Raw genomic sequence first — 21,393 nt, forward strand, 5'->3', positions numbered from 1 at the left:
TTGCTGATAATCCACATGCCTCACTCTTTTGACTTCAGATTGATAACGTCCTTGTGCCAGCATCAGCAGATCCTTCAGGGAAGTGGAGTTATTGCAAACAAGACCCAGCTGAATGTTCGAAAGAGCAACTGAAGGTTTTACAAGGTTTCAAGCGGACTGCTCTCCCTCTCTCTCTCTCTCTCTCTCTCTCTCTCTTTCTGTTTTATTTTCCATTCCATGATGAGATATGCCATGGACATCATTGTATCACTTTGGTCTCATAGGCCCATTTAGACGCTTAAGATATCTTTCTTTCTCTCTCTCTCCCTCTCTCTTCTCTTTCTCCCCCTCTTTTCTCCCTCTCCCTCCCCACCTCCCCCCCCCCCCCCCAACGCACTCTTCCCCCTTGGACAAGTCAAGCATATGCTTTATGGCATTGACCTACCCAGTGCATCGTGTATTTCTTTGGTGTTATATCTCTAAGCATCTCTGTTTTACAGATTGTGCACTTTGTATGTTCTTGGTCTCATAGGCCATTTTGGCCTCTTGCAGATGTTAATTAATCTCTCTCTCTCTCTCTCTCTCACGCCTATACCAGAGAGAGATGACAGAGATCAAAGCTCAATTTCACAGGGAGGGTGCGGAGCGATTGGCTCGCTTCAGAGCACACCCAGGCATTTTCTTCAGGGAGCTGTGGACACCCCCTTCATTGATGTATACCATTTTATACCCCCAGTATGGTACAGGATGGAGCTAGCTAGGTTGCATATCATGATTGTATACTCCATGCATATAGCTTGGCATTCTCCTAGTAGTAGAGCTCCATCCCCTCCCCCACTCATTGTACTTATTGCACACCCAGATTCAGCTTTTTAGTTCAGTACTTTTTCATTTTGTTGGGATGACAGAGGATACCCCATACAGGTACACCGATTTGTCTCCTAGGCCGAGTTCGGTCTTTTGGAAGACGTTAATAAAATCAATCTTTCTTTCTCTCTCTTTTCAATTGATTTTCCCTCAATTTTGTCTTTGTTTTCCATTTTCCATGTTTCACCCCTTCTTGTTCTCCGCCAAAATCAGACATTAGGAAATTAGACTCCTCTGAAAATCAGAATAATCTCTCTCTCTCTCTCTCTCTCTCTCTCTCGGTCCACCAACACCATGACCCCCATCCTCAAAGCCGGATATCCACTTAATCCTAATAATTCCTATTGGCCGGGTGAAACAGGGCTGTCCTCTTTTACCCACTCTTTTTGGCCTCTACATTGATGAGATCTCGAGTTTATTGACGGATTAGGCAGGGATGGTCCCACACTGGTAGGCATATCGATCCCTGTTGGGGATTAGGGTTAAAGAGAAACAAAGACACACACACACACACACACACAAAGATGGTACACAACAGCAAGCTCTCAAGAGAGTAAGTGAGATGGTGATTACTAGCTACTCAAAGTAGATAGATACAAGATGTGTGGAGCAAGGGAGTTGACTCCACAATATCATAATACAAAAAAATAAGTGTGGTGTCCTTTCACACCTAATATCCAAGGGGAAAACCCAAAGGGAGAAAAGTGCCCTTGGTTAGCCCATGTTCACATGTGGCACTCCTCATAGCATATGTGACATAACTCATAGCATATATGCGAATAAACCCCCCTATAGTGGCAATGTGAACCTATACAAGGTCGATAGCAAATCACTCTCTGTAGGAGAGTAAGCCTAAAGCTTTGCGGAAAGCTTCCAACTTCTCTCAAGGCAACGCCTTCGTGAACAAATCTACAACATTGTCCTGTGTAGAGTAGTAAGATAATGTGATCTCCCCTCCATGAATCCTCTCTTTGACAAGTGATAATGAAGCTCTATGTGCGTGCATGAAACACTGGGTTTCGTGCGACGGCTATAGCACTCTGATTGTCAGTGAGCATGGTGGTGGGTGTGCTGACACTTACGAAGATCAGTCTCATTAATCTCCTCAGCCATACACAATCTACTGTGGCTGTAAAGGTTGCCCTGTACCCAGCCTCACAAGTAGATGTGGCAACAGTGGGCTGCTTTTTGCTTAGCCATGATATGCATGAATGCCCCAAAAAGAAACAATTCCCACTGGTGGACTGCCAAGGGTTGCTGCAAGCACTTTTGGTGTTGACTTTCTGTCGATGGAGTTTGGTTGGGCACGAAGCGACAACGGCAGTCACAAACAGCCTTTCCTCTAATAATGATGGGCAGCTACAAGCCAGCAAGAGGAGCACCTGCTACCGGCTTGGTGGGAGTAGGTGCCAACGTTGATGGCACGCACGTATCGCCAGTGATGGGAGCGGGTGTTGGTAGCGAAGGGGTAGGCACAGGCGACGGGAGCAGGTGGACGGGCTTGCAGACAGTGAGCAAGAGGCAGCCAGACCAGAGCAGGCGACGGCGGCAGGCCATAGTCGGCAGATGAGTCAAGAGCGGCGACGTGGGAGCGCATGAAGCCGTCCAGGCAGACGGATCTGAAACGGCTCGAAAGTGCGTGGGCGCCGACTGTCGGATGTTTCTGCCACGACAACGGAAGCAGGTGGAGGGGCTTGTAGATGGCAAGCAAGAGGCGGCCAGACCAAAGCAGGCGACGGGGGTGGGCCATAGTCGGCGGAGCTAGGGCGGCAGGGAACCAGGCCAAAAAGATGCAGGCGATGGATGAGTTTCTAGACTGACCACGGGAGCCGAACAGAAACATGCAGGTAGCCAACGGAGTGCACAGGAGTCGTCAGAAAGTCACAGGAACTCAGGCGACAGGAACTCCACCGGCAAGGGGCTGCAACGTGGTTCTGATACCAGGGGCAAATGCAATAGGCGATGGGGAGCAATGCACGGCGATTGGGACGGAGCAAAGTCGGCCGGCTCGACGGCTGATGTGGGCGCCAGACAGATTTGCCACCGGACTGGCAATGGCGGCGGAGTATAGTCACAAAAAATTCGTTTTTCCATGGGGTGCCATGTAAGGCACAAGGGGGGTTGAGCTCCTTGGGCCGCCTCACGAAATGCGAGCTCTGTGGTGAATTTGGGCATGTTCCTGGATTTATCTAGGTATATATATTCAATGCCATGACATGCGTCCATCGCAGAGGCCAGATATTCTCTCGGCCATCAGATCCATATTGGCTGAGGAGGGCTTTTTTTATTAGTTGATCATGGCTAGTTTCTCCCATACAGGGTCACATGCTGCCTGCAGATGTGTATACAATAGTGATAGTTGTTTTTTCTTTTCTCTGTTCCTTTTTCCATGGCTCAGTATATCCACGGTGTCATTGTACTACTTATGGTCTCATAGACCCTTTAGGTCTTTTATAGGTGTTAATATTACTTTCTTTCTCTCCCTTCTTCTGACATGCATGCATAGAAAACATGTGATCAAGCTGTGCAAGAACTTATATGTGCTGCTGGATTGAACACCTGTCAACTTGCACAGGTTTCAGAGTGAAGCTGCTTGAAGCAATTGATGCAGTGGAGGTCTCAGAGGATGGTGGTCTTTTCATCAATTCGTGCTTTATTCACTGCCAATCTGAGATGGATATGACGTGGCATCAAGCAAAGACTCCAACAGTGAATCAAAAGGTAGCTTTTTGTTTATCTGCACTTTTTAGTTTAAAAGGAGACTTCTTCGTGCATATTGAAGGCGTTCTTTTTAAGTCATTCCTTTTTTTAAAATATGGTTTTGTTTTTGCATGTGCTGTTTTGAAAGACCATTGCTGAGACAGTAGGTGATTGGTTTTACAAGAGAAGATCAGCAAAAGATATTGATTGTGCTTATCCTTGTAATCCCTCCTGCTTCAAAATAGGTGTGTGGGGTTCTCCACCTGCACATTGAGGAAGGTATGTAGATGGCACAAACTTCACAAGGTTAATCATGAACATCTTAAGGGCTGTTTAATAACTTTTTGGTGGTTTGATAATTGATTGGGTTTAGATTCGAATGTGAAGGTCTGAGTTTTGTCTCTGTTTAAGTAGGACAGAAACCTACCACATTTGAAGTAATGAGGTTTTGATCTTCTGGCAGATGAAAGGACCACTGCGAAACCACATTTGTAGGGAGCTCCAATGGCATGTTTGAGGTTGCAATTGCATCTTTATGATGATGCTAGGTGCGAAGGCATTGCATACCATGCTTGATCTCCTACTTGGCATCAAGATCGGTTTTTATGTCTTGTAATTTATGGGCTGAATGAAGAGGAAAACAAATCAAGCCCAATGCCTCCACACACAGCACAAAGTCAGATAAGCCCATCTTTGATATGTTAACGAGGCTGATGCCCTCGGAATTCTCCCTACCACTTGATCTTGCTGTAAAGTAAATTGGAGGGTTCATCTATTGCTTTAATTGGGGCCTTAGGTCACCATAAATATTGTGATTAGCAACAGAATTTGCTGAGTCTAAAGCCCATTCAAAGTTGTAATTTTTGTAACCATATGTATTGCTATTACACCAAAAGATTTTACCCTTTTCAAATTGTTATTTTAGGCACCCTAAACAGCTATTTTAGTTATTTCCTTCTACTGATTAATAGAAAGTGATTTCTTGAAGGGTGATGGTATGGCTATTAAATGTATGACAGGGTCAAAAATTAATCTAAGGAAATTTCAACATCTTCCCCCAACCCCTTCATTGCAGGAAGTCTCCACAAAGCTGGCTTCCTCCTTTTTGTCTTGGTGCTCCTGTTGATTTGGACAATCTCTTGCAAAGTGACATGTGTTGCCACAAGCATGGCAAATCACCTTGATCTCTTCCATAGCCTCTTCCTTGGAAGAAACCTCTTCCTCTTCCTCTTCCTCTTCCTCCAGTTCTACCACCCTATTTGTGTATAGGGCTTGGTCTCTCGATGTAGATGCACTGTTCATCTTCATCTTCATCTTTTGCTCATGCTCGAGCAATGAGGCTTGCACACCATTTAGGGACAAGCTAGAATTATTAGACAAGATCTCCACAATGTTAACATAATCCTCTTTTTAGCTTTTGCTTCATCATCACAAGTGTTTTGCCACTGGTGGAGCTACTGCTTAAATACTCTTGAACATATTGATATGGCTAGTTAGATCAACACTTTCACACACATTTAGTTAATGTTGTTACCTTTGACAACTAATCATACATTGTGTCTACACATGCTCTTCGAGGTCTTCTTCTTTTGGATCTTTAGTTCTGGTTCATTAGTAGAAAGTGATTGCTTGAAGGATAAAAAGAGGACCTTTATTGACACACAATGGCTAGCTATGTTGAACAAAGCTGTAGTCATTTGGATTTTCTTGGTTTGGCCATCTATTCTAAATTATTAATTTGTGCTCTTTTCTTCTTATGGATGGAATGCAAATTTTAAATTTTAATAAATAAGGTAGCTATTTTGTTTACATGCAAATATAATTTTTTGGTGAATTTGTTTTTGTCTTATGAATCTATCAACTTTCAATATTTGAGTCCATACTATGCCAAATCAAAGCCTGATGAAAGTTTTTAAAAGGACTTAATCTTTGGAGCGGAGGACAGCTATTGTAAGGTTGTTTGCTAGCTTTTTTTTTGTTGCTTACCTTGATCGTTCAAAGAATTAATTCATAATTGTATTTAAAGATTTAAGTCCATACTTTGCCAAATCAAAGCCCAATGAAAGTTATTAAAAGAACATAATCTTTGGAGTGGAGGATGGTTATTGTAATGTTGTTTGCTAGCTATCTAAACGTAACCATTTGACATTTTTCCTTCCCATGGTTCTTTGGGCTTGTGTGCTCTAATAAACTTATGTCCTTTGCTAATCACAACATCTAGTTGACATGTTTTGTACAAAGAGGGAGGGGGACCAAAAAAAATAGATAACATCAACAAAGAATATCACTCATTTATTTCTAGTAAAGGGCTAAGACTATGGGTGTTACATTATAGTACACCAATATTTTTAAAGAATTTGATAGCATTTTTTACATTTGATTATCCCTATTTCTCCCATACTTAAGGGAGCTTGTCGATGTTCTCCTATGATCTTGTATAATTTGCCATAATGATATTGCAAGTGTAGTCCCAAAGTCATGTTGTTCACATAGGCAAATGCAACATTGGATCTTTTATGAATCTATTTATAGGATTATTTCTCCTTAAAAAGTACATGTTTTGACCTTGGCATTAAGGTGTTGAGATATTCAAGTAAATGGGATTATATTCAAGCTTGAACTCTAGAAAATTCTCAAATACTTGTGAAAAGGACAAAGAACACAATCTAGCTTCTTTTTTTTTAAGGAAATGCCAAATTCATCCAATTCAAGCTTTGTATATTGGATAGGCCTAGTAATTTGGGAGTTCAAAATGTTATCAAACTCACTCTCAAATGATTAACATGAGGAGTTTAATTATTTATTGTAAGTGCTTTGTTCTTTTTTTCATAATCTAGATTTGTAAAAATAACTTGACATCTCTCTCTCACACACACATTAATAGACAAACATAATTTCCTTGGAAAGGAAACCATTTTATTTTGCCTCCTAAAGGTTGTAAGTGTTGATCGGGGACTTTAATCCAATCAAGTTCTCTAAACATGAGCGCAAAACCAAATGTAAATCCTTCCTTCACCACATGAATACATGTGGGTAAAGTCTAAAGGAATTACTATTGATATACCTACATTGGATTAAGCAATAAGCTTCTTTTCCTTGGCTATTGTAAAATTTAGGTGATGAAAGAAAGTAGCAGTTAGATTATCCTAGATTTAGCTTAATTAGCTTTGGATTAGTCTAGATTATGAGGATCAGCTTAGGTTTATAGAAAGAAGAGAGAGTAAAAGACTTGATTATCAAAAGGTACCAAAAATATGGTGTATGTAGTCTATATACATGACCCCCTTTCACACTTTCATAAGTGTTGTCCATGGGCATGGTCAATTGGCTTTGGATCCATTATTCATATGAGACCATTCCACTGTTACAAACCATTCCCAGCCAAAAGGTTTCATCCTTTTAAAACCATTGAATTGTACAATTATAATCCTCATGGATGGAGTATATGTCAATGGACTCATGTTAAACTTGAAACTCGTGCTTATACCATATATGGGAGACCAGAATCACATGTATATGATTGTAAACTACTCAATATACCCTCAAAACAAGCCATAACTTCTTTCCCATAATGGCATAAGAACCTTGAGTAGCTTCCAATCATTATGCATTCAATTTCCAAGGGTATAGGGCTATCTACAGTGAATTTATAGTCCTTTCTAGCAAGTTAATTCAATGTTCATGACCCTTATTGGACTTCTAAAATGCATCCAACAACCCTTCAAATCCTTCTAATGTTGTAGAGGCGGGTTGCCAAGAAGCTTCTTCCTTAGGTAGCCTTCACCATTTGACCAAGTACTCCACTAATGTACAGTTGCGAAGAACTCTTTCTCTTGTATCCAAAATCGCTTTCGGCACATACTCAATCATTCCCTCCTCATCCACTAGAGGCAATTCATCTTGCACAAATACCTCCAGCCCAAGGTAAGCTTTGAGATGTGATACATGGAACACATCATGAATCTTTGAGGTTGATGGAAGTGCCAATTGATAAGCGACTTCACCAACACGCCTCACCACCTTGTATGTGACCCATAGTAGCGATGAGCTAGCTTGGTATTTGTTGTGCCCTTAAGAGAACCATATCTTGTCTTGGGAATCCTTAAGAATACCCAATCACCTTCTATGAACTCCAATGGCCTCCGATGAGCATTAGCACAATGCCTCATCCTTTCTTGAGCTCGCTTTATATTAGCTTTGCATTGTTACAAAAGTGCTTCCAACTTTTTCATCTCCTTTTTGCATTAGGATTCACCCCTTCTTGCTTTTGAACCATCATTGGCATATTCACTTTATACCCATAAAGTGCCTCAAAAGGTGACATGCCAATGCTCTCATGATGCGTGCTATTATGAGCAAACTCGACAAGTGGCAACCACTCATCCCAAACACCTTGCGTATCATGGCAATAGTGTCTTAAGTAAGTTTCCACCACTTGTTCACCCTCTCGGTTTGTCCGTCGGTTTTGGGGTGATAAGCGGTGCTCGGTGTCAAAAAACGGTCTCCATGATCTCAAACAATGTCCTCCAAAATGAACTCATAAACTTCATATCTCGGTCACTAACAATTTGTTATGGTACTCCATGCAACTTGAACACATGATCCACAAACTGTTTTGCAGCCATACATGCTGAAAATTTGACCTTGGAAGGAATAAAATGTGCCACTTTTGTCAAGCGGTCTACCACCACATATATACTATCCCATCCCCTCCTTGTATAAGGAAGCCCCGTGATGAAATCCATGTAGATGTGTATCTGTTTGCCATCGGGAATAGGCAAAGACTAAAACAAACCACCAAGCTTATGCGTAGGATCCTTGTTTTGTTGATAAGGCAAGCAACTTGTCACAAAAGTATACGCATCCTTCCACATTCCTTTCCAATAAAAACTCTTCCACACCTTCTCAAAGATCTTAAACAGTCCTATGTGCCGAGAAGAATGCATCTCTTCCAACACCCTCTTCTTGTAGCTTAATGTAGACAGCACAAGGTAGACTTTGCCTTTGTAGTAGATGAGTCCATTTTACGAAGTTCAAAATGTAGCAAATCATCATGGGATCCTTGCTGTAATTTCTGTCATATTGGTGCCACTTTCTCATCCAATAGGTACTCTTCTTGGATATCCAAAATCCAATCTTTATGTACCTCCAATATTTCCATGCATCTACATGCCCATATGCATGACAATGCATCCGCCTCCTCAACATTCTCTTTCCCCTTCATGTAAGAGATCTTGAAGTCATAATTCTACAATGTAGCCACCCACCTTCTTTGCTTGGGAGAAAGTGTAGGTTGAGACAAGAAGTATTGAAGCACTCTATGAGCACTCTTTTTACACAGAAATGACTCCCATACAAGTAATGATGCGACTTCTTTATTGCATGAAGTATTGCCAACATCTCTTGATCATAGACATGCATAACCATTTTCTTCTCATTAAGCTTTCGACTCTCAAAAGCGATCACTCCATGTTCTTGGCTAGAACAAAACAGCCCCAATGTCTCTTCCACATGCATTAACTTGAACTACAAATGGCTTCGAGAAGTCTCGGCATACAAGTATAGCGGTTGATGTGAGCATCTCCTTAAGCTCTTGGAAGCTCTTATCGGCTATAGCATCCCAAAAGAAAGCCTCTTTCTTAAGCTTGTCGGTGAGAGGTGCTGCAATATGAGTATATCTCTTAATGAACCTCCTATAAAAGGATAAGTGCAAGAATCCCCTTAATTGAGTGGTATTTGTAGGCGTGGGCCAATTCTTAACACACTCAACCATCTTAGGGTCCACCATAATGCCTTCTTTGCTCATTATGTGTCCGAGATACTCAACCTTTTGTGCCATAACTGTACATTTGCTCTCCTTTGCATATAAGTTGTTGGCTCTTAAAGCATCCAAAACATCCCTTACATGCATCAAGTGCTCCTTCTTCCCTTTGCTATATATCAAGATATCATCAAAGAATACAAGCACCCATTTTTAGAGGAACGGTCCAAGCACCTTGTTCATTAAAGCTTGAAATGTTGCCGGAACATTGCACGACCCAAACGCATAACCAAATAATGGTAGAGACCTCTCTCGGTCCGAAATGCCATTTTGTACTCATCACCTTCCTTGATTCTCAATTGGTGATAGCCCGATCTCAAATCAATATTAAAGAAGAAACATGCACCTTTCAACTCATCAAGCAAGTCATCAATTCGTGGAATTGGGAATCTATTCTTGATTGTAGATTTATTGAAGTCCCTAGAAAAGTACCATCCTTCTTCTTGACCAAGAGTACAGGTGATGCAAAAGATGATTGGCTAGGAGTAATCCATCCCATGTCCATAAGCTCTTGTACTTGCTTTGCCACTTTATCCTTCTTTGAGAGAAGGAATCATTAATAGTTTTTTTAAAGGGAAAAAAAAAACCTAACTAAACTTATTTTCTTAGCCTTATTACATCTAGATTTATGCTAGTGCGTGCACAACCCAACGCCTCCCTTGTCTCCTCATTCGTGCACACCAAGCACCATGCCTATGGGGAGCATTAAACTACAACCATTCAAGCCGAGCATGACTTTTTGCAGCCTTGCATGCCTCTTGCACGCAAGCTTAGATTGTTGGGCCCGCTCCCTAACCAATACCCTTCCAAAGGTTGTGTGATAAAACCAATTGAACATCTCATCCCCCTCCCTTTTTGGCGGCAAGCACTTTGGCATTTGGAACACATCCTCATACTCCTTCAATAATTTCTTCATATCTTTATGCATAACTTAACCCTTTTGTTCATTGCCTTCTTCTTTGCAAAGCTGTAAAATATATATGCATCCCATCTTCTTTAGCTCCCTCTTGAGTTGTGTGGCATTGATCATCTTGATACTTGGCACAAGTTTCGGTCAATGTAACCTCATGGTTTCCATGCATAAAACTCATATACCCTTGCTGTAAATTCATGTGAAACAACCTAAGAGTTGCCAACCAATCACATCCGAAAATAATGTCAATGGGACCCATATCCAATACAAGTAAATCAGCCTTGCAAGTATAATCATTTGTGAGAATCAACCTCACATCCTTGCATACTATTGTGCAATCCATATTTGCTTCATTAGCCACTTGAACCTCATGCCACAAAGATAAAGCTGCATGCTGTAATTTGAGACTGCACATGGATTTGGTGTTGATAAAGCTATGTGTGCTTCCACTATCAATCAAAACATGTGCCACCCTTCCATTAAGGTATGCCTATAGCCTTAATGTATTGGCTCCTTTGCCAACATAGGCATCACTTGAGATATTCCATAGGGTAGCCATATTGTCTTTGTCATGATAAGCACACGTAGACATTGGTAACCCATCATCATAATCAACATCTCCCTCCTTTAATCCACCCGGATCAAAGAAAAATTCACCATCCTTCTTCTCTACATCCTCAACTTCATTATTAGCATCTTCATACTCATCCACATCCTCCTTAATGTCTTCATGACAAGGTTCGGTGAGAATCATACTTAGGGTCATCTTCTTGGCCTTACAAACCTTCCAATGATCCTTGTTCCATTTGTCACCACACTTGAAGCATAAACCCTTTTCTTCGAGTCATTAATACAATCTTCCCAAAACCTTGCTCTTGTTAGATGCTTTTGCATCAAGTTGCTTCCCATCACCATGTGGAGGTCGAGAAAAAGAGTTACCATATCTAAAATTTCCTCGTCCACCTCTTCCATAGACGGTTGGGAATCTAGGAGGACCCGTGTGATAAGCAACTCCACTTGAAGATTTGCCCAAAGTTGAAGTGCCACTTATCAGCCCTAAATCCATGCCTTGATCCACTAGCATGTGCATATTTTGCCTCATAGATCTCTGCAAGAAGCATGGCCTCCTTGATGGTGTCGGGCCTTTGAGAATCCACTGTTGGAATTAGGGTTGCAGGAAAGCACACAAAGCTTGGAGAAGAAGAAGAAGCAAGAATGCACACAACACAAAGTGTTAGATTGTGTCAATGTACAAAAGATAAGTTAGCCCTAGAATGATGGGCGTATATACAAGCCAGGGGAAAAAACCTCCTAAAGAGGGAAAAAGTGCCCCGGCGGTCCTAAGTGTGCACACACCTATATATATGGCAACAAATATTGTTGGAATTAGGGTTGCAGGAAAGCACACAAAGCTTGGAGAAGAAGAAGCAAGAATGCACACAACACAAAGTGTTAGATTGTGTCAATGTACAAAAGATAAGTTAGCCCTAGAATGATGGGCGTATATACAAGCCGGGGGAAAAAAAACCTCCTAAAGAGGGAAAAAGTGTCCCGGCGGTCCTAAGTGTGTTCACACACATCACTGCCTATATATATGGCAACAAATCCCCCCTGGGAGTGATGGTGTGAACGAGAGCTGGCACTCATGTATAGGGGAGTGCCATGCCCGAAGTAGATCAGTCCACAAAGGGGAGCAAGCCCAAAGCTTTGCGGAAAGCTTCGAACTTCTCACGAGGAAGCGCCTTTGTGAAAAGATCGGCGAGGTTGTCCTGTGTTGGCACATAGGCCAAGCTGATCTCTCCTACTGAGAGTCTCTCCCTGACATAGTGATAATGCACCTCAATGTGCTTTGTGCGAGCATGAAAAACTGGGTTTCTCGCAACTGTCAATGCACTCTGACTGTCAGTGAAGATAGAGGTGGCAGACTCCTGTCCAACACCCAAGTCAGCCATAAGCCGTCTGAGCCACACACACTCAACCGTAGCTGTGAAAGCTGCCCTGTACTCAGCTTCACAACTAGAAGTGGCCACAGTAGGTTGCTTCTTGCTCAACCAAGATATGCATGAGCTACCGAGCATGAAACAAAAACCACTTGTGGACACTCTTGTGTCATAGCAACCAGCCCAATCTGAGTCCGAAAAAGCATGTAAATCTGGCGGCAACGATCTCCCCTTGGGATAAAACAACCCAAGATGTATGGTGCCACTCAAGTAGCGAAAGATGCGTTTAACTGCCTTCCAATGCTGAGACCCTGGGCTATGCATAAACCTGCTCACCTGTGAGACTGCAAACTGAATGTCCGGCCTCGTAATGCATACATAAATGAGGCAACCAACAGCTGTCTGATAGAGTGTGACATCAAAGTGATCTCCAGCATCATGAAGACTCAACTTCAAACCTGTCTCCATTGGAGTAGCAATAGGCTTGCAGTCTTCAAGGCCAAATCTCCGCAACAATGTCAAGCTTCGTATGGAGTAATAGACTGCAAGGCCTTAGTGGGACACCTGTTGAGTACATATGCAGCACACACATGATAGCCTCAAGCCAAAACGCATGTGGCAAAGCTTGACTCTTGACCATACATCGTGCCATCTCCATAAGTGACCTGTTCTTCCTCTCAGTAACACCATTTTGCTGAGGGGTATACGGCACTGTACATTGGTGTTTTATCCCACGACTAGCCAGAAATGCATCAAACTCTTTAGACATGTACTCCCCCCCTCGATCAGAACGGAGGGTGCCCACATTACAATTGGATACATTTTCAACCATAAGCAAAAACTGTTTGAAGCACAAAAACACTTCGGACTTTGCCTTCAGTGGATATACCCATGCATGCCTTGAGTAATCATCAATGAAAGTCACAAAGTATAAGTGTCTACCAAATGACGGAGTTTGCATAGGCCCACATACATCACTATGTACAAGTTACAATTTGCGAGTGGCCCGCACAGAACCATCCTTTGGAAACGCAGAACGCTGCATTTTGCCCAAAATACAGCCTTCACAAACATGTTTCAATGGTGCCTCAAGAGGGGGCAATGAAGCAACCATATCAAATTTCTGCAAACGCAGCAAACTAGCAAAGTTCAGATGACCAAAATGAGCATGCCATAGTTTTGCATCTAAAACTGCCTTTTCATCAGAAATTGCATTTGCTGAATCTTCCACACACTTGTCATAAGAATTGAGCCTATACAGTCCACGAAACAAGGTGCCAGATACAATAATCGTATCACCAGAAGTCAAATCATGAACAGTACATCTGTCATCCACAAATTTGACTACAAGTCCAAGTCTAGCAAGCGCAGAGACAGACAATAGATTCTTCTTTATCCCTGGCACATACAAAGCATCTGAAAGTGTAAAAGCGCTGCCATTTGCAGCAGTAAGCATAATTTTACCAATGCCCTTCACTGGGTAAGAAGCATTATTGGCACATGTGACAGTATTCCCATTAGGGACAGCCTCAAGAGAAGTGAACATATCACGATGTGAGGTAATGTGCTTTGTAGCACCACTGTCAAAATACCAAACATGAGAGTCAACAGAAACTGCCAAACATGCATCATGTACAGATGGGTCATACTAGCAATACACGCTAAACGCCCATTCTGTATCCTGCACAACATTTGTAGAATCTGCATTTGTAGAAGCATCCGCTATTGTGGCTGCATTTGACTCTTTCTTCTTTGCCTCTTTAGCCTTTAGCTTAGGGCAATTCTTAATGACATGATCATTTGCCTTACAATAGTTGCACCTGGTCTTGCCTTTATCAAGAGTCTTCTCAGACTTATTGTTGTTACCTGTGGAAAGAGAAGAAGTTGCAGACCTACTAATAGGAGAAGAAACAGTGGAAGGGGCTGCCTTACCACTTCTTCTCTGCTGCTGCTGGGCAGCAATAAATGCTTGATCAACTGCACGCTGCCTTGCCCTGTTTTGCCTGGACTGCGCTTCTTGCAAGAGCTTGTTGACTAAAGTATCATACTTGACAGCATCAGGTCTGTCCTCATTAAGAAGTCTCCACGTGGAAGCAAAAGTTTGATATGTCTCAAGTAAAGCATCAAGAACATTCTGCACAAGAGAATGATCAGGAATAATCTCACCTGTAGAAATCAACTGTTCTTTGAGATCTTTAATCTCAGCAAGAAAAACATTCATGTCATCATCTTCTTGCATAATCTTCAATTCTAGCTCTTTACGCAGGTAAGCGATTTTTGCCTCGTTACGACCTGCATACAAACCAGCTAGAATATCCCAAGCTTGTTTTGCTGTTTTAGCTGAACGAATATGTGGGGTGATGTTACGTTTGACAGAAAGTGCAATCAAGGCATGAGCCTGCGCATCTTTACCATCCACGAGCTTGTTCAGCAGTGGGTAAAACAGTAGCAACAGTAGAGCTGCTAGAACCTGCAACATCCTCAATAGATTCTACATCCACAGAACCTGGACGTACATCCATACCCTGCACAATGTTCCACACTCCTTTTGCAACCAAAACATACTGCATCATGTATGCCCAAAGTGGGTAGTTGCTGTCTCCATCCAGTTTGTCTGCAGCAGACAACATGCGAAATACATCATTGCTGTTATCAGCCATGGCCACTGACTAAAACTGATGCAAAAGCTACCTGTAATGAAGCAAAGACTGAACAGAGAACAACTCGTGCTATGTAGCACGGTCCACAATAGAATACGTATGCCTATTTTTTGCAGAAAACTGCACTGTCAAAATTTCTGTAGAAAATGACGAAAACACCTGTGCAGAACTTGCAATGCAAAAACGGAGCCCGAAACGACCTCAGATGCAAATTCTGAGAACGCTAAGCCCTATGGGCTTGTTTACAGAGTATAGGGACTTGCAAGCGCTGGTGAAAACTCACCTCAATCGGAGAACGTGAGTCGGAGGGTGCTGGCGGCGTAGCCCTGGGAGCCGATGCCTGCTCTGATACCAATTGTTGGAATTAGGGTTGCAGGAAAGCACACAACGCTTGGAGAAGAAGAAGCAAGAATGCACACAACACAAAGTGTTAGATTATGTCAATGCACAAAAGATAAGTTAGCCCTAGAATGATGGGCGTATATACAAGCCGGGGGAAAAAACCTCCTAAAGAGGGAAAAAGTGCCTCGGCGGTCCTAAGTGTGTTCACACACATCACTGCCTATATATATGGCAACATCCACATCAACCTTGATGTTGTTTTGCAACCCTTTGATAAACTTCCTCAATTTGTACTCCTCACTCAAGCCTTCCACATGAAGTGAAAACTTCATAAGCTTGTGCACATATTCCTTGACATTGCCCATTTAAGTGAGATCGTCCCATTTCTCCACCATCCTTGATCTATTGAGGGTTGAAACAAAGGTTCTCCTCATCTCATTCTTAAAATCATCCCAAGTAGTGATCAAATAGCCATGAGCATTCAAGTGCCGCCACCATACATGGGCATAACCTTCTAGATGCAAAGTAGAAAACAAGACTTTGGCCCTATCACTACGAGGACTAAGTTCAAAGTAAAGCTTTATCTTGTCAATCCATTCTTCAAACTCCTCATTGGTTGAGCCTTCACCCTTGAACTTGGTAAAAGTCAACTTGTCCTTCACTCCCCTAAACTCATGTTCATCTCATCATCACCTCGATGATGAGCATGTGGTCTATACTCCATTAGTCTAACATGATTTTCCCCAAACTCATTGAAGTGATGAGGTCTACCATGATAAGGTTCCATCCCATTAAAATGATAACCCATCTCATCAAAGTGATTACTACCCATGTGTAAAGGATGACCCATCTCATCAAAGTGTTGTCCACTCATGTGTGGATCATGACCCATCTCATCAAAGTGTTGTCCACTCATGTGTGGATCATGAACCATCTCATCAAAGTGTTGTCCACTCATGTGTGGATGATTCCAACTTCCATTCACTCTTGATTCTTCCAAAACAATGCCTTTTCTTTTATCCACATTTCTCCCTTGCATTGAAGAAACCCCATTCATGGGACCATGCATAGGCATCCCATAACCACCTTGTTGCATCGGCATTCCAAATGTGCTTGTTCCACCTTGGTGCATCTTAGGAGGCCCGTGGCTTGATTCAAGTTGGTGAGGACTAACTTGAGGTAGATGTGTAGCATTTGCATTCAAAGTTCCCATGGTAGATCCAAGAGGTTAGGGTCCCAATGCTCAAGATTTAGCCTAATTAGCCTAGGTTTTGAGAAAGAAGAGAGAGTAAAAGACATGAAAAGGTACCAAAAATATGGTGTATGTAGCCTATATACATGAAAAGGTACCAAAAATATGGTGTATGTAGCCTATATACATGACCCCCTTTCACACTTTCATAAGTATTGTCCACGAGCATGGTCAATTGTGTTGAAATATGCAAGTGAATGGGTGTGTGCGGGAACAAACCCTTAGCTAGAGATTGTAAAAGGGAGTCCGTAATTGAGTGGGTAGTAGCGAAAAGGTGAGAAGAATCTACCAGATATATGAGAGAATCAAGGGTAGCATGAGTGAATATAGGGGTGTGGAAAGATTCTAGAAAAAGGTGCCCCTAGATGTAGGGGAGGTGGCATAAATCAAGGAGAAATCAATGGTGGGGAGCTATAAATTGAGACATTGGCCTAATGAGAATGTGTTGGTATTTGATCTCCCATGCCTACTCTATTACATTGAGTGAATTATTCACTAATCTTGGTAATTACTTGTTAATCACATGTTGATCATGTCTTGCCCCATATTTGATCCACCATATCAAAGCCTAGGTCTAGGGTTAGGTCCACATTAGCTTAGTGATGAGATTAGGCATGGTTTTAGTAATTCCTAGTAAATAGGATTTGGACTTGCAGCTGGTAGAGGAGCTCCCTCTCCCTTTACGCACATCCTTTGCCAAGCCTTTTTAAAGGTGCAAACTAGACCCATTGCTCCACATGCAGCTCAAAGGGTTTGGTGAAATTCAGCACAGATTGACGGCGACAGCGAAATTAGCAAGCGGTAGCAAATTTGGGAAAAACGCTCCATACGACAAGCTTGTTTCGAATTTATCTAATTCCAACTGGACCTGGGGGTTTTCAAGCGTTCTCTACAAGCTAGTGAAGACGGTTTTCGATTTCATCAAGCCTACAGTGAGATCCAGCACAGTGCACAGTCAGGGAAGTGCCTCTGTTAATCACTTGATTAATCCTTCATTAATGCTTCAATCTTGATGTTTGTGGGATCAAAACATATCTAGACACATTTATCTACTACAATCTTGAAGCATTTTGAGATTAAATTTGTGCAAGTTGATCAATTGAAGACTCCAAGTGGGGACAGCTTTCTACACAATGAATAGTGAATCATCTCAGAAAATTACTTAATTAATCCTTCATTAATGCTTCAATCTTGATGTTTGTGGGATCAAAACATATCTAGACACATTTATCTACTACAATCTTGAAGCATTTTGAGATGAGATTTGTGCAAGTAGATCAATTGAAGACTCCAAGTGGGGACAGCTTTCTACACAATGAACAGTGAATCATCTCAGAAAATTAGTTAATTAATTCACCTAATCAAGGTGTTAATTAGGCATTAGTAGATCTAATCCAACATTGGGAAGGTGCTACACAAGTCTATGTGTTTAATTTGAATTTTCCATCACAATTACTACGCCAATTAATCCCTCCAAATCAGTGTATTCTCTGCACACACATATAGTGAACTAGTACACCTAGTTTTCTGAGCATCATTAGTGGTCAAAACTTGTTGTAAAAGGGTAGACACTGTCCTTGAATTGGATCAAGAGGTAAGACCCCCTTCACATCATTATATGAGCTTTGCACAAGAAGTAGCTAAGTTCAACAGGGAGCAATTCCACACATGGCAAATAAAAACCATGTATTTTCTCATGAGGAAGAACCTATGGGGGCTAATTGAGGGAAGAGATGAATGTCCAGAGGAGCATGGGAAGGATGTGTGGAAGAGCATAAATGAGAAAGCATTAGGACTCATTGCACTTAGCTTAAATGATGAAATCATTCACCACATTGCGGGGATACAACAAGCTAAAGATGCATGGGATGAACTTAACAAATTATTTGGCACCCAAGCAAAGAATTCAAAGATAAATCTGCTAATGCAATTCTACAAACTTGACATGAAGGAAAGTGAACCTTTAACCACACACTTGAACGTATAAAAGTATCAAACAACAACTTGCAGCCATTGGAAAGAAAGTAGAAGATGATGAGGCACTAGCAGTGCTTCTAAAGAGTGTGGACAAGGGAGAGTATGAGAACATTGTGGCAACCTTAAAGAATGTACGAGATAACTGGAGAGGAGAAAGCACTCTATACCCGAGGAGGCCTCGCACGAGAACGAGGACGAGGAAGAGGCAGGGGAGGAGAAAGGACCTTTACTTGCCACAACTATGGGAAGCCAAGGCACATGGCTAGAGACTGCTGCTACAGCAAACCAAATGAAGAAGGATCGGCATCGGCAAACTTCATGGAGACTCCTAAAGGAAGAGGAGTCAGAACATCTTTTCTGAGAGAGAAAGAGAGAAACCCTACAACCCAATGTAACCTGCCCCAATACAATAAAACCACCTCTGAGCCACCGATGATGTAGGCCATGTGGTAGATGTATGTGTGAGCACTTTAGTCAAAGTTACAGGCACTTGTAGTAGCCTTGGACAAATAGAGAGAGAGTGTCAAGGACTATGAGTTAGGGACTTAAGGCACTGGCCGCCGCGAGCTACCAAGTAAGAGGGAAACTTGGTATAGGGTCCAGGTATGCTAGAATTATTCACTTGAGGGGAGGTGTTGAAATATACAAGCCCTTCGCTAGAGATTGTAAAAGGGAGTCCGTAATTGAGTGGGTAGCAGTGAAAGGTGAGAAGAATCTACTGGATGAGAGAAGCAAGGGTAGCATGAGTGAATATAGGGGTGTTGAAAGATTCTAGGAAAAGGTGCCCCCCAGATGTAAGGGAGATGGCACAAATCAAGGAGAAATCAGTGGGGAGTGGGTGCTTGGCACCTTGTGGATGTAAAAGCTATAAATTGAGGCATTGACCTAATGAGAATGTGTTGGTATTTGATCTCCCATGCCTACTCTATTGCATTGAGTGAATTGTTCACTAATCACTTGGTAATAATCACATGCTTAATCATGTCATGCCTCATATTTGCTCCACCATAGCCCACTCTTGCTTGTATTTCTAACAAATTGGCCTTGGGCCCATTATTCATATGAGACCATTCCACTGTTATAGGTGACCTTATTTAAGAACTAACATGTAGCCTAGTTTTGAGTTAAATAAGTCGTGAAGGTTCCTTTATTTCAAAGAGAGGACATTTGGATAGCTCTATTTTAAAACAAGTTGGCAAGTATGGCAATAAAGATGTAATAAAGAACCCTTGATTACCTTTGAGTTGGAGTTCAAAAATAATTGGCCATAGGTTAGGTTGTGCAAAACCCACAGGATACTGGCTTGGGCAATTAGAGATCCTAAAGAAGAGGAAAGAGTATCTAGTAGCTGCTTTATCCTCAGTTTAACAAGGATTGATATGTTCAATTTTCTACCTAGGCATTTGCATGAGCACGGCGAGTATCCTACATTCTAATGCTCAATTACATATATAGAGTTTTGTGCGTCTGAAGATCATCTAAATTTAAAATAACAAGAGCTCAATATATGTCAATAGATATATGCACTAATGTCTATACCACACATGTTTAATCCAGGTTTCTCAACCTTTGAGTATGATAAGTCAAACGTTTGATGGCGTTACAACTATCACAACGTATGTTGACGCTAGGATGGATTTAATGTGTATCTCCACAATTATTAATTTTTAGATATGTTTTATGTTGTGTAGGGTTTTTTTGTTGCTTACCCTCATTGTTGTTAAGGATTAATTCATAATTATATTTAAAGATTTAAGTCCATACTTTGCCAAATCAAAGCCCAATGAAAGTTATTAAAAGGACTTAATCTTTGGAGTGAAGGATGGTTATTGTAATGTTGTTTGCTAGCTATTAATGTTGTGTAGTTTTTTTTTTAAGTTTCTTACCCTCTTTGTTGAAGGATTAATTCATAATTCTATTTAAAGATTTAGTCCATACTTTGCCAAATCAAAGCCCAATGAAAGTTATAAAAAGGACTTAATCTTTGAAGTGGAGATGGTTATTATAATGTTGTTTGCTAGCTATTTATGTTGTGTAGTTTTTTTTTTTAGTTTCTTACCCTCTTTGTTGAAGGATTAATTCATAATTCTATTTAAATATTCGGTCCATACTTTACCAAATCAAAGCCTAATGAAAGTTATTAAAGGGACTTAATCTTTGAAGTGGAGATGGTTATTGTAATGTTGTTTGCTAGCTATTTATGTTATGTATTTTTTTTAAAAGCTGCTTACTGTTATTGATTAAGGATTAATTCATAATTCCATTAAAAGATTTAAGTCCGTACTTTGCCAAATCAAAGCCCAATGAAAGTTATTAAGAGGACTTAATCTTTGGAGTGGAGGATGGTTATTGTAATGTTGTTTGTGCTAGGTTTTTAAGGTAAAAGTTTCACGCACTACATGTACCCATGTGACATTTTTCCTTCCCATGGTTCTTTTTATTTGTGTGCTCTAAACTTATGCCCTTCACTTAAACTACAACATCTAGTTGACATGTTTTGTACAAATTGAGGGACGGGGACAAAAAAAAAAAAACAACCTCAACAAATAATATCACTCATTTATTTCTAGTAAAGGGCTAAGACTATGGGTGCTACACTGTTGTACACTAATATTTTTAAAGAAATTGACAACATTTGACTACCACATCTTTCCTACCATACTTGAGGGGTCTTGTTGATGTTCTCCTATGATCTTGTATAACCAACCATAATGATATTACAACTATAGCCCCAAAGTTATGCTGCTATTCACATAGGAAAATGTAACACGGGATCTCGGACAAATCTATCTATAGGATTATTTCTCTCAAATAAGAACATGTTTTGACCTTGGCATTAAGGTGTTGAGATATTCAAATGAATGGAATTATATTCAAGCTTGAGCTCTAGAAAATTCTCTTTTTTGAATATATGGAAAAGAATATTCAATGAAAATAAATAA

The 21,393-nt window shown here is 41.2% G+C and overlaps 1 protein-coding gene across 3 annotated transcripts in view; it reads left to right on the forward strand.

Annotated features, from left to right (window-relative positions):
* LOC147610561 (pectin acetylesterase 8-like) overlaps positions 1-4,535 on the forward strand; it is a 70,572-nt gene extending 66,037 nt beyond the window's left edge. For all 3 annotated transcript variants that reach the window (XM_086786660.1, XM_086786659.1, XM_086786661.1), the window contains 4 exons: positions 39-144; positions 3,422-3,567; positions 3,695-3,825; positions 4,010-4,535. In XM_086786660.1, the coding sequence (XP_086642786.1) occupies positions 39-144; positions 3,422-3,567; positions 3,695-3,820 (378 nt within the window). In that variant the 3' untranslated portion in view covers positions 3,821-3,825; positions 4,010-4,535. The remainder of the gene's footprint in view (positions 1-38; positions 145-3,421; positions 3,568-3,694; positions 3,826-4,009) is intronic.
* The last annotated feature ends 16,858 nt before the right edge of the window (positions 4,536-21,393 follow it).

Source organism: Cibotium barometz, chromosome 49 (assembly GCF_041138505.1).
Source record: "Cibotium barometz isolate CiBa-2024 chromosome 49, ASM4113850v1, whole genome shotgun sequence".
Classification (NCBI taxonomy): Eukaryota; Viridiplantae; Streptophyta; class Polypodiopsida; order Cyatheales; family Cibotiaceae; genus Cibotium; species Cibotium barometz.